At 29.7% G+C, this 15,115-nt stretch overlaps 1 protein-coding gene across 1 annotated transcript in view; it reads left to right on the forward strand.

Moving 5' to 3' along the window:
- The window catches only part of IntS8 (integrator complex subunit 8), an 82,116-nt gene extending 72,990 nt beyond the window's left edge, over window positions 1-9,126 (forward strand). The window contains exons 14-15 of the mRNA XM_075374983.1: window positions 3,867-4,081; window positions 8,633-9,126. Of these exons, the coding sequence (XP_075231098.1) occupies window positions 3,867-4,081; window positions 8,633-8,917 (500 nt within the window). The 3' untranslated portion in view covers window positions 8,918-9,126. The remainder of the gene's footprint in view (window positions 1-3,866; window positions 4,082-8,632) is intronic.
- The last annotated feature ends 5,989 nt before the right edge of the window (window positions 9,127-15,115 follow it).

The following is a 15,115-nucleotide window of genomic DNA, read 5'->3' on the forward strand; positions in this document are numbered from 1 at the left end:
TTTATTATTAATGAGGTGGTCAACAACCCAATTTTTTATTTTTATAATGTCTAAAATGCTCGTGAAATTTGGCTTTAAAAGATCTACTAGTTTACCTATATAAATATCATCACAATCATTACATTTTATTTTATAAATCCCACATAAATTGTATAAATTAAATGAATCAGTTTTTTTGTCTTCAGTCATTTGACTGGTTTGATGCAGCTCTCCAAGATTCCCTATCTAGTGCTAGTCGTTTCATTTTGGTATACCTCCTACATCCTACGTCCGTAACAATTTGTTTTACGTAATCCAAACGTTGCCTGCCTGCACAATTTTTACCTTCTACCTGTCCCTCCAATATAAAGTGACTATTCCAGGATGCCTTAATATGTAGCCATAAGTCTTGACTTTTTCTATGCTTGCATTCCAATCTCCAACTATTATTAAATTTTCATTCTATTTTATGTGTTTAATTGCGTTGTCAATTTCTTCATATACACATCCTACCTCATCATCATCATGGGCACTTGTAGGCATATAGACATTAACAATCGGTGGTTTAGATTTTGATTTTATCCTTATTACAATGATTCTATCCCTATGCATTTTGAAATACTCTGCTCTCTTCCCTATCTTCTTGTTCAATATAAAACCTACTACTGTCTGCCCATTATTTGAAGCCGAGTTAATTATTCTAAAATCACCTGACCAAAAGTCGTTTTCTTCTTCCCACCTTACCTCACTAATTCCTAATACATATGCATTTATCCTATCCATTTCCTTCTTTAAATTTTCTAACCTACCAACCTTTTTTTGGACTTCTTACATTCCACGCTACGACTCGTAGAATGTTATTTTTTAATTTTCTGGTGACCCCTTCCTTAGTAGTCCCCCACCTGGAGATCTGAACAGGGGACTAGTTTACCTCCAGAATATTTTACCAAGGAAGGCGCCTCCATCTTTTGTTGTATGAAAATGTAAAGAGCTACACTTTCTTGGAAAAAAAGCATCTGTAGTTTTTCATTGCTTTCAGCTGCGCAATACTGAAGGGGATTTAGCGATGTTGATATATGTTGATAAGTCATGACCTGATAAGTCATCCTGACCTACGCCCTTAACAACTACTGAAAGAGCTGCTACTCTCTCAGCAATAAAGAATGATTCAGGAATCATTTCTTAGTCTGGCTCTCAACAGATATCTCTCCGATATGGTTGCATCTTCAGTCCAGCTACTCTGTATCACTGAGCACTCAAGCCCCCTCACCATCGGCAAGGTCTCATGATTCATAGAGGGAATCAGTGTTTGTTTTTTAAACATTTTATTGCATAGTTATTTGTTTTTTATATGCAGGCTTAAATTTATTATTATCATAAACTTTATTTGTATTTTCAGCAATGCTATCAGCGTATGAATATTTTAAATCAACATTATCAATTTTCTGTGTATTATTGGTTCTAAAGTTATTGAACTGTTAATTTTTTACATTTGTTTTATAAATACGAGGGTTATTTTTTTTTCAAGGTCCTATCAGTCGCGAAATAAAAATCCCGCAAAAATCGGAAGAACCTTTGCACATATGTGTTCCGCAGTGTCTCTAGTATGGCCTTCAATCATGCCGCGTTACTTCGTTTAGTTCTGAACACGTAAACATGTCTACAACATTAACATCTCCCGCGAAGTGTGAAGTGCATGTGGTAATTCAATTTCTTCAGGCTGAGGGGTGTAATATAGCTGAAATTCACTGACAAATAAGTAATGTGTACGGTGAAACTTCAAAATGAGTGACAGCAAAGTTGCAACAATGGTGCAGGAACTTTAAAGCAGGACGTACAGATGTTCATGATGCAGGCAGTCAGGTAAGGAAGCGAGTGTCAACCAATGATCTCGCTGAGCGAGTGGATGAGGCAATTCGAGAAAATCGTCGGTTCACAATTTCTATATTGAGTGATTTGTTTCCTGAAATTTCAAGGTCAGCTCTGTACACCATTGTGAGTGAGAGACTTCAGTACCGCAAACTGTGTGCGAGATGGGTTCCCAAGATGCTGTCCGACCATCACAAAACAATGAGAATGAACACCTCCCTAATGTTTCTCAGCGCTACCACAATGAAGGAGAAGATTTTTTGAATAAAATTGTCACAGGGAACAAGACATGGGTCCATTTCGAAACTGAAGAAGCAAAAGAACAATCCAAACAGTGGATGCATTCTCATTCTCCCAGTAAACGAAAGAAGTTCAAGCGAACCTTCTCCAACAGAAAGTGTATGGCTACTGTGTTCTGGGACCGGAATGGAGTTCTCTTGGTGGAATTCATGGAACGTGGCATGACCATCACTCCAGTCTCATACTGCGTGACTCTTCAACGTCTACAACGGGCAATTCATAATAACACACTGCAGCTGTAACAAAGAAGTTCCTGCAGCGTTTTCGTTGGGAAGTGTTTGATCACCCACCATACAGCCCGGACTTGGCTCCATCTGATTTTCACCTCTTTGCTCACATGAAACGCTGGCTAGGAGGACAACATTTTGGCACAGACATTGAGCTGCAGACCAGAGTAGAAACATGGCTGAAAACACAGGTGGCTCCGTTCTATGATGAGGGTATTGGAAAGTTGGTACCACGCTACGACAAATGTCTAAATCAGATTGGCGACTATGTAGAGAAATAGCGTAACTATGTAAGTTCTTGTTACAAATAAAAAAATTTTTATTTTCACTATGGTTTTAATTTTGTGACCAATCGGACCTTGAAAAAAAAATAACCCTCACATATATATACATATACCAATTAATAATTCACTATATCCATTATGAATTGTAATCTGTTTTTTATTATTCATTTCTGCATTTAATTTATTTTTGTTTTTATTATTTTGTGTATAATTGATTGCTTCAATTAACAAAATACCTTTTATATGTGTTAATTTTGTGATACCAAAGATGATTTGATTTTCTACGGATTGCAGTTTTATTGGCAGTGGATTTCCTATATACGGAAGTGATAATTTGATTATTTTTATTAATTTCAATACTAACATTTAGATAATTTATTGTTCTATTTATATCTATTTCAAAATTAAATTTTAAACTTTATAATATGAATTGAGCTTATTTAAAATTATGAGGTGTTCATTATATATAACCGGATTTTAAACAGCAAAAACAAAATGAGTCCATAATAAGACATTGTGTGTGATTAAAGCCATAAACTATTTTATTTTCAAAATCTTGTTAGTAAATTTCAGACATGATAGCTGACAAAGGAAATCCCATTGGCAAGGTATTTTTCTGTGTATAGCACTTGTCATTAAATTTAAAGTAATTTTGTTGGCATATATTCCTTATAATAGTAATGACGTTATCAATAAATTTAGGATCTTCATGATTGTATATTTATTTATTTATATTTTATTATGCAAATTGTTTTCTCAATAGGTATGCTAAGATACATCTTACTTATATCAAAACTTTCCATCCTAGTATTACCTCCAGTTGTTAAGTTTTTAATTTATTATTTATTAGGTATCCCTATGCAACCTTTGATTGATTTTACATCTGCTCCATCTTATTTTATTTTCAAAATAATAGATAAAATTATTAGGAAGAAAATGAATTTAAATTATAATATAAAAAATTAATATGAATTTGTTAATAAATTCTAACTTTTCATCGAAAAGTTTGTAAAATGAATGCTTTGTCAGTAAAACGAAGTAACTTTTAAGAAGTATAATTAAGTTAAGGTAATCTCCATAGAGTTAAAATTAATACAATTAATAACTAAAAAATTTGGGATTAATTTTAATGATTTGAAATTCAGTTTGTAGTTTATTGTAAATATAAATCACTATAAATACCAATAAATATATTTTTTAATTTCAGTAATGCAGCATTATGCAACATCACTCAAGTATTATGTCATGGCTGCCATACAGAACACTGATTACTTAACAAAACCTTTAACAATGGAGGATCATGTTTACAGAAGAATGATTAAATCTTGTATGCAACTGCAGTGTTTTGCACAAGCTGGTATTCTGTGCCAATTTCTTGATGATGTGGATTACAATACAGCATTTAAGGCATTCTCAGAACAGGTTTGTGAATTAAAATTTATTTATAGACAACTTCCTCTGTTTAGTGTATTCAGTTTTTGAAAGATATGAATTACATTTATCAAAGAAATTCTATCCCATAGAGGTTTAATTACACAATTAATACCAATATATATTTGGTTTTTTATATATTGTCTTAATTTTCTCTCTCCATGACTAATATGTTTCTGTTTATAAATTTTCTTTTAATTCACTTCATAGCTTGTGCCATGGAAATTTTGCAGCCTATGAAAAATTCCATCCTTGACTGGGATTCAAACCTGCCCCCATATGAAAGGCCAAGACGGTATCACTCCACTATGTAAATTGGCAGAGGGATTGCATTTTTAAATGTCTACATACAGTTTACTTATTATTTAAAAAGTAATTGTCTCTCTTAGCAATGAATCCAATACAGAACAATTTTTTTCTTCCTTCGATTTTGTATTGTTTCTTCCCATAATGATTTGTCTGGTATTCTTCTGATTACCAGCTCTTATTTATCTCCCAGAATGAAACCATCAGTAAAAAATCTAAAAAATATTTTGTAAGAGGATTCTTTCAAATTTTATTTGTTTTAATTCTTACCTTCCTAAAATCGTTTACTAAAGTTAATCCATATGTAGTAAATCGCAAAAAACTGTCCCCAAATATTGTGTAAAGCTCTACTTAAATTTCATCACTTGACATCTTTCACTAAAACAGTTATGTCAATAGGATGATGGTGGAACCTCTTTTCCAATTCAAAAAAATATTCTTGAAAAATTTGTTTTAAGTTTTCTTTTTTTCTTTCCGCGGATAGGCCTTCAAGGACTACGAAAATATCATTTCAAGTAGTTTCTTTTTCTTCCAGAAATTCTTCATTCTTTTGAACTGTTTAACCCTTCTTTCTTCTATTCATCTCCTCTGTTGAGTTTTTCTTTTCACCTACATAATTTTATCAATTAGTAATTTTTTCTCACTCACATTAGTTACCATAATTATATTATAATTTTATGGGTGTATTATCTGGAAATAATCACCTCTTCTTTTGTCCAGAAGGATATACCAAACCTTACCAGGATTCAGATCCTCTTCTTTATTCCAAATTACTTGTATATGAACTTTTAAATGATCAAATTGTTGTGTTTATTAGGGTTATATAAGAAATTGAAATTTAAATGAACAATATTTCATTCAAACTTTAGAGCTGTGAAATACAATAATAGCTGATCATACCCTTTTCATATAAGAAATAATTTTTTATAAAACAGGGATTTCTTTTTTAAATAAAACAGGTAATTTTTAAATCCACGATTTCAAACATATGTACTTCTGTTTCACTTTAAATATAATAATCTGTGACAAACTACATTTATTGTACTCTTGAATTGGTATGCACTTCAATCAAGTTGTGATTGAAAGTGGTGCATTCATTTATAATTTTTTTATTAGAAGTTATTAGTAATTCGTTTTTTTAAAAAAGAAAATAAATAAAATTATCTACATCCTGTTAAATGCACAAGTAAATTGCAATGTTTTCATCATTGTGCAGCATACCAGACTTACCACTGAAATTCAAATATCTTGTTTTGCTTATATTAGTAAAAACTAAATAATTTTGCTGCGTTACAAGTCTATGTCCTGTTCTACGTGTAGGACTTTCACATCAAAATTACATGATCCCATAAACCCATAAGATGTTGACATTCTGAAATATTTCAATATTATTGTATACGCAAAAAATGTTATGCTACTGAAAAATTGTTGTGCAGGATCACCAAAAAGGATCCATGATTTCATGACTAAATATTAAGGCATACATAATGTAAGATATACTTAATTGTTTATCATAATTTACAGAAAAACTTTTTTTGGACAATATAGTACATTTTCAATATGATCTTCCTCTTGTTGCTTGACAAACATAAAAAAGAAACTTTACCTCCTAGGACTGCCTCTCACAATCTAACAGTCAAGGAACCTGCTATTGAGCACATCTCAAACATAGCTATTATAATTGAGTGATACATTGTCTTGATGAAAGATGATCTTTTCCTTTCAATACTGATATCCTGAAAAAACATATTCCAGCTTATCAGAATAACTGTTGACTGTAACTACTCTTTCAACAAACATAATCAGACACCCTCCAAATGATGATGAAAATTTTCCATACCTATATTTATTGTGAGAGGGTCATGAATGTATTGAACAATTTGAATTTGTTGTGAGACTTCCAAGCTCTTCTATTATGATGGATTTTGAAGCTCTGTATCCTCTTCTGATGTAGGAGGTTGACCAGGAAATGCCTTAATATTCATAATTCCTTTTCTTTAAACTGATTAAACCATCAGATTATAAATGTTTTATGTGTGGTAGCAACTTCATCATAAGTACACAGACTGCTGTTGTATTGTTATAACCAGTTTAAACTCAGCGTATGACGACATATGTTTTGCTTTCTAAAATATATGTATATATATTTTTTATTAAAGTACTAATTACAATATATGGAATTAATAATAATACTAGATACAGTCACAAATAGACCTAAATTGTATAAAAGTACTCATTTTCATTTTCAGAAAAATTAAGTAGATACTAACTTATACCCCATGAGTAAGTAACAAACTGTTCATGATACAATTAAATTGTAGAAAAATTCATTTATTAAATTTCATTAAATTTCTAATATGATTTTTCTTAAAAACAAAAAGGAAAAATATTTCTTTGCAATAAAAGAATAGGCTAATTTGCTATTTTTTTTCTTAATTATTAAAAGGTTTGTTCAAATCCTACAAAAGGTAAAATGCATAATGCAATATTTTTATCAGTATGTTTTTAAAAATTCAAATGCTGTTGTAGTATTAGTTTAAATATCCAAGACACTTTAAAAGCAACTAATATATAGTAAAGTTTCTACATAAAGGATTCAGACCTCAGGATCCTGTACTGAAGAATGAAAAAAAGAATGAATGAAAACACCCTTTATTATTTAAAGGGGAGTTTACCTCCCCTGTTATAATGTATTACTGTTGTGTTGTTCTGTTATTTAATGTTTGTGTATGTACCATTTTATGCATCAACTAAATTAAACTTACGGTTCACTTTAAGCGATGGAACTCAGTCTCATCTAGTGTTGCGGTGCAATATGATCATCAGGACTCCAAGTAGATAGTTGATCCCTGTGTTACATTGCATTTTATCACATCGATTATTGTTGGCAGAGACCCCTCCAGAAGTTCTAAAAATGACTCTGTCTCATGGCAAACTCCAACAAACTTCCATTGCTAACTCATGTCCAGCACAATTTTTATATCTAATGAACAGCTTTTGTTAACTTTCACAATATAAATCCTTCACCAATAATCACAGATAGGCATTTCCTGAGTTATTTATTCATACCTCACACATGTAGCTATTCCAGTCAATTATCCTTGGATTTTAGTGTTCAAGTTGATGTTAACACCATTCCACTGATGTCATTTCTTCACTCAAACCATAAATGAAACAAATAGCCATAAATGTTTATGGCCATAAAAATCATTCTAACAAAAAACAATTCGCCCCCAAAATTAATAATTACAAGAAAAAGTAATTAACTTAAAATGTATAAGTAATACATATCAGACCAGCAAGATAAATCACTATCCAGGATTCCAGGTATACAATGGAAATGGGAACCAGATATACAGTGGTTTCCATTTACAATCCCACGATCCTGAATCACAGTCAACATGTTAAACAAATATTGTTTTCTTGGAACCTTGATTAGGAGGTTACATTTTTTCCCCAACTCATAGAAACTTAAGAAGAGCCTGTTATTTAGTGAAGTTTTTAAAATAAGTTTAAAGTTTGAGATGTTTATTATAAACATTATAAGTTTAGCTTAAGTTTATTATAAGTGTAGCGTCACAATTTTTTTTGGTTAGAAGCAAAGAATTAGAATATATTTTATAAATAAAATATAAAATGCTAGTCTTTTTTAAAAACCTAATTATTGTTACCTAATTTATTCCAAGTACTCGTACTTATTACTCCTCTAGTTATTGTTTGTGAATGAGTTCATCATTTTATAAAATTAAATATTTAATTCAGCTTCATAAGTATTTGAGATATTTTTGATTCCGCTAATAGTATAACCCTGTTTATCTGAATTTTGTTCATCCAATTCTGCATCAAGATACAATTTTAGTACGTGTTTATTTTTTTATAAAGTTTCAGAATTTCTTTGTAATTTTGTTTCATTTTCTTTAAATCTCAAGTTGAGATATTATTCAGTATACACACTAGAATGAATTAATTTATTCATTTTTTCAGACGTTTTAATTAATTAATTTCATTTTTTATACGGAAATTTTGATTTCTCATATTTACTTGCAATAAATTAAAGACTATGATTATAGATTTCTAAGTTAAATGTAGTAAGATTACACAAGCATAAGCATTTTTACAAAAAAACACCTGCAAAAACATATTGGATTCACCCATCCTTGTTCAAAGAAATGTGATTGTATTGTATGTCCATTTCCTGCTTGTAAATTTACTTTATAAATCCATCATTTTTTATAGGTATCATGGGATGCTATGGATTCTTACTATGATTGTATCTGGGATGTTAATATACTGGAATACCTCATACAACTTCATCACAAACGAAATGAAGTTCATCGGAAGCAAAAAGCTATTAAAGTAATAGGTTTACTAGAACTCAATGCAAATAATAATGAAGAAATTAAGCGAGAAGCAGCAAACATTAGAAAGAGTCGCTTCATGCGAGCAATGGCTAATCAGTATGTTGGCCTGTGTGCTCTGTCTAATGCAAAACAGCTTATAAGCCCAAATCATTGTGAATAGATATATAAATTATTTATGATTTTTTATATTTCCTCATAAGAAAAACCATGTTCAGTATTTCTGCAACTACCTTATATATAAATCATGACTATTACTGTTTTATTGACAGTTACAATTACTGAATTCACTTTTTCCTTATGAATGTAATTTTATAGTTTTTCTACTTATTTTAATTTAATATTAAAAGTTTTTGGTGAATTAAAATTGTTATCATCATGCATTTTTATTGTTTACTTGAATTAGAACATTAGGTATTTTTCATATTTTTATTACAATTTTAACTTCTACTTTGTAGAAGTATATGTTTTGTATAAACTTTATACCAGTACATAGAGGATCTAGTAAGGTTTGACACTAAATCATCACAGTGTTTTGAATACTTAAAAAATTCCAAAAATTTATATATATGTATTAGGTAGATTTCATAAGAAAGCTACCTATTGTATTGGGTTCCATGATTCGAATTCCAGAAAATTTTGACATATCTTCACGTTTCACATCCCCCAGACACCAAAACCACAAAAGGTCAGTTCTAAAGTTTATTTATACATTTATACATAAATATATCTCTATCTATATATATTTCACTTTCTTGTGGGCACGATAACTGCCATAATTTTGCGCCAGTCATTTTAAATTGTTTCCTAAAAATAACTCGACCCAAAATCTCGGTTGAGTTAACGGCAAAAATCTAACGATGGTGGTGGAATGGGGTTGCTTTTTTGACAAAACAAAATATCGCTATAACTTTCTTATTAAGTAAAATATCGAATTTGTTTGAAGTTCCTACGATTTGTTGAATAAGAACCTAAAACTTATTTAAGTATAGTTTTTTTTTATATAACCAACCATTGGCCCAGAGGGTGCCAAAAATGGAGCTTCGAAGACAAAAACTATACCTACCTCAGTAGGCACAGTATCAAATCCATTTAAGATGATCGTTAGTCCTCTAAACATTACCTAAAACTTTTGTGTGAAACAATTTTTGATATGACCGACCAACCCTTACGGCAAGGGATGACCAAGGTTTTGCTGGAATTGTGATATGGGGGCTTGTTGTATGCTAAACATGTGAAACTTTTTTCACATGCAACCATTGTCATATTGAGTAAATTTGAAGTTTTTCTTAACTTTAAGGTAGAAATTTTTTTATCCCCTACTTAGCACTGGTGAAATCTACCTCCGCCTTCCGGCATGCCAAAATGGTTTATTTTTTTTATATTGTACATGAATTTTTTTATTGTTCATCACATTATTCGCATTTTGCCATTTTATATGTACAAAAAATCTTTAGTTAATGATTTATTCACACAGATATTGAAATTATAATAATAACTGGATTATAATGAGTAATCATATAGTAAAATTTTATTTCATAAAATTGAATGATTATAAAACATATTATTAAATAAAACAAGTTAAAGCAAGTGGCAGTAATTAAGTTCAAGAAGTGGCGACGCCATAAAAGAAAAGGTCTAAGAAATATTTTTCTCATTTATTCTGTAGTTTGAGTAAATGCAAATTGTTAAACTTTTCAGTAAAGTATAATAGAGCCATTGTGTTTATGAGCAATAAGTAATATTCCTTCTGATTTTATGGACAAATTTCTCTTACCATGTGCTAGATTTAAGAAATTCATTTCTTCATTCATAACAGTATTACGTACATTTTATCATGATGTTTCATAAAAAAATGTTTTTGGGCTTCCTTAAATAAAATTTTCAAATGTTTTAAATGTAGCAAGTAACTTTCATAATAAGTATTCTTCAATTTTTAGTTAGTTATTAAATAATATTAAGAACTTATGTATATGCTTAGCTTTTAAAATAAAATATTCAAAGTTCATACATTAAAAAGGTTAAGGATGAAATGATATGAGCACATAAAGAGCACATATGAGGATGATAAAGATATGAAGGAGAAGTGATTAAAGCAGACCTGCCCAGCCGTAATAAAATAATTACCTAAATTATATTGCTATGTATGCTGTGATATTAGTTATCATTTTTGATGTTTTACGATAGTGATGTTTCACAAAAGTTTTTCTGTTTGATTTACTTAAAAAGTTTTTCTTTTCTTTCAAAATTGAATAACCACAGTCTTTCCTTTCAAACCATTTTTTGAATAACTAATAAACTACCTTGTAAAATCCATTTAATTTTGTTTTTAAATAATAATTGTAATGGTAGACAAGCGTGGAAACAGTTTATATATTTGTTTTTATTTAATTAAGTAACATAACCTAACAAGCCCTTTACATACTAGTTATAAAAACAAATCCTTCAGTTTTAATTTGCGATGGATGTGAAGTAGCAACACCATACCAAATTTATACTTTGTACAATTAAGGTACAAATGCCAGCTATGAATAAATGATTTTGTGAACTTGTCAATATTTTACAATTTCAAGCGACTTCTCCGAAATTAATGATGTTCATTACTATCCTGCAGTAAAGAGAGTGAAGATGTCATTTATAGGGCTGACTATTGATAGGGCTGACTATCTATATTTTTAAGTGGACTTAACATGTTTAGTGCATTAAGTAAGTGAAGAAGGTTGTAGGAAATCATTTAACAGAAGAGGAGATTAGTTTCCCATTCATTACCGTATTCATTGAGTCATCATTCTATTACAAAATCCCTTGACAGTTTACAGAAAATTCCTCACTTTACCTACTAAACTTGATGCTTTTAGTTAAGGAGTAACCCTTACATTATTAGCAGTGACTACTTAACTCGTGTCAGGTTACCTCTATCTGGCTATGGCAATTCACAAGCAGATCTAATAAATAAAACTTTATTGCAAAATCAGATTTATTCTTCAGATATTTATTGTTCCATAACTGAATTCTACTAAATCGATTTTGTCTGTAATAAGTGCAGCCATTCTATTTGTCAAGAATTTTTCTTGTCCAAATATATTCCAAGGATTTCTCATTGAAAACTTTGCTTCTGCCTTATTTTTCTTCTAAATAATGCAATATTTAAAACTGTTCTTTTCCAAAATTATTTTACTGAAGGTAAATGGATAATGGCTGCTGATGTTTCAGAATCTTCTCCCTTTAACTAACCAAAATCAATTACTGTAATCTGAACAGCTCTCTTTTTTCAAATAGTCCTGAAGGGAGGGTAAAAACTAAGTAGTATTTCTCCAAAGTCAAGGTAATTTGTTCTTTAAGCCTTTAAGTTGTATAAATAAAATGGACTTTTCATTATTTAAGTTATATATCTCAAAATAACCCAATCTACTACTATCCTCTTAATTCAGTGTTTAATAATTGTAGCCATTGCACATGGTGTAATAATAATATAATTTGTAATGATTTACTTTCATTTTGTGTTCAAAATCTCAATAATTTGTCCAGTTGGTAACGGATTTCCATGTTAGCTAAAAAAAGGAAAATACACTTTAAATTAATATACATCAATATTATTATAGCTCATTAACTCTAAATAGTTATTAGTTTTTATGGACTATTTATCAAATTATATATATTTTCAAAAATATAATTCTTTTCAAAAAGATTTTTAAAATATCTGTAGGTATAACAAGGTTTGTAATAGTTAAAAAATACTATGTTGTTTTGATCAAAGAATGAAAATATTTTAAAACTAAATAGATAATTGTTTATTTTCCACTTAAATATATAGTTTATTATTTTTGAGATGTCTTAGCCAAAACTTAAATAAACCTTAGTTTGCCTTCACGTACTACGTTTAAAGTTGAGCAGGAGCAGTGCTATTCACAGCATATTTTTTTAAATTATTAATATGTTGGGTTGTTTTTGTTAATTTAATTTCTTATACGAGAGGGATTTGATAGAACTATAGTTAAATTTCATGGCATAATTCTCATCTATGCATCCTAGGCAATATTTTCACTGATATAAATATTTTATTATAGATTATTCTTAAAAAATTCATCTCATTTGTGCCTCCATTGGTGGCTGACAATAAATTTTGAATGTAAGTCCTATGTAACCAAGCAGAGTTCATGCATCTGAACATATGATTATAAGCATGTATTATATACATAAGAAATAGATTTTTGCACTATAGGATTGAATTCAACACAAATTTGATTTCAGCAATTTTTAAGAAATATATTAAACAATAAATCCCATTATCTTTATAATAAAGTACTGAACATATAATCTTTTATAAAAACAAAAAGTTAGTCAATTAAAATCTAATAAAACAAAAAATTAATACAATACCTGTTATTACAAAGTTTAAATATACTTAACCTAGCAAATATGTACAGTAATTACAACTGTATAATTTTTTACAATCCATATCCTAACTTTGAAAACATTTAATTTTAATTTATCCATTATTCAGTTTGAAGTGTCTGGCATTTCATGTTTATATTAAAGAATATCATCCATGATTCTTACATATCCCAATGTCTAATTCATATGGTAGCTATTTCAAAAGAGAGGAAATTTTTTTACACTGACCGATGTATTTTAAAAACACTGTTACAGTACATAATCACATAATTTCAATTAACAACAGAATGGAAAAACAGCAGTTTTGACATAAAGAAGAAAAACGTCATCTCATGTTGCTCTTCAAAAAAACAATTCTTAAGACAAGTACAGTGCCAACATTCTGTTTCATCCTTAAGTGAATCAACGTTACCCTATTTTGGCTATCAGTGTAGTTCCTGTCCGTCTTAATTAAAATTATTTCCTTCACAACGTTTTTCACTTCATTAGTTAATGTAATGAAGTTTTGAATAAGTTAAAATACAAGTCAGTTTTAAAATCATGTATATTTTTATAGTCAAAATAGAAATTTTTTTTAATGACCACCCTACTGAACTTTTTTTTATCTTTGTACTGATTTCACTAGCATAAATCTATACTTTCTAAACAGTCTAAACCTATAGTTGTGAAATCTAACTTTAAAGAAAAAACAATAGTTTTATTAAAATATAAATTAACAATTACTGCTTTTTAGGTTCTTCTGTGTAACATTTTCACAGATATCTCTGCTTTTTAAGAATGAATCGTAATATTAAAAAAAAAATAATAATAATTAAAACCTTTAAAAACCACAGAGATATATGTTAACTATCTAAAATGAACTTCTATTTTACTCCTTTTATAAAATCTATTTGTAGGTAATGAAACTAATGTTTGGTATCAAATTTGAATATTTTTAATGTAGATTATGAATTTTTTAATGATTTAAATTGTATGAATTATCTCTCTAAACAAACCACTTGTCATGTTTGAATTTCACTTTTTTATTAACTAAAACTTTAAATGCTATTTTTTTTTACAGTACTTTTTCCAAATGTAAGGTATTTAATGTTTTTTAAATAGGAATTTAGTTCCCTGATTTTTTATTTTTGTTCTTCCATGCTTGTGAATGTTCCTAAACTGAAAGTAATAAGAATTATGTTATATATATGTTATTATGTTATATATATATATATTATTATTTTTTTTTTTTTTATGACTGCATACGATGATCACTTTAGTCAGTTCATTATCAAAGACTCTTCGATGGTTCTGTTTGAGCCTTGTGGTCCTCCTAGTACTTTTTCATATGTTCTGATCTTTACGTTGTGCCCTTTCTAGTATTGTGAGTTTTTTCTTGTGTGTGAAGTGAGTGTTTTTGTTCTTGATTTTCTTGTTAATTTTATCTTATGTCTTCTAGTGTAAGACCAATTTCCTTCAGATCCTCTCTTATTTCTCTGATCTAGCTGCATCATGTCTTGGTGTTTTTCAAATCGAGATTGTACTGCACCAGCTGTTTCACAAGTCTTGAATCTTGCATCTCAAGATTATGTCCAAAGAATCTTAGCCTCCTCTTACGCACATGATATCAGTGATGGGTTCTGACACTTTGTTGGGCACAATCCACCACTGCCTGTCTTTCTGGAACTTTTTATTGATGCAGGTTCTTTCAATTTTCTGCCGTCTGTCTGTCTTTGAAACCTCCCTGGTATTCTACTAGTTCTTTTACTAGTTGTAAACCGATCCTGTTGAGGATGATTCTTGAAAGAATTTTGAATGTTGTGTCCAGGAGTGAGATTCTGCTGTAATTGTTAGGGTCTGTTTTGTCCCCATTTTTGTGTAGCGGATGGATAAGGACTGTTTTCCAATGTTCTGGTTGTTCTTTAATCCAGCTGTTGATGAAGGGCAATTTTTGATCTTCCTGCATATTTCCAGAGCTCTACAAAAG

The sequence above is a fragment of the Lycorma delicatula genome, chromosome 1, assembly GCF_047948215.1.
Source record: "Lycorma delicatula isolate Av1 chromosome 1, ASM4794821v1, whole genome shotgun sequence".
NCBI classification, from domain to species: domain Eukaryota; kingdom Metazoa; phylum Arthropoda; class Insecta; order Hemiptera; family Fulgoridae; genus Lycorma; species Lycorma delicatula.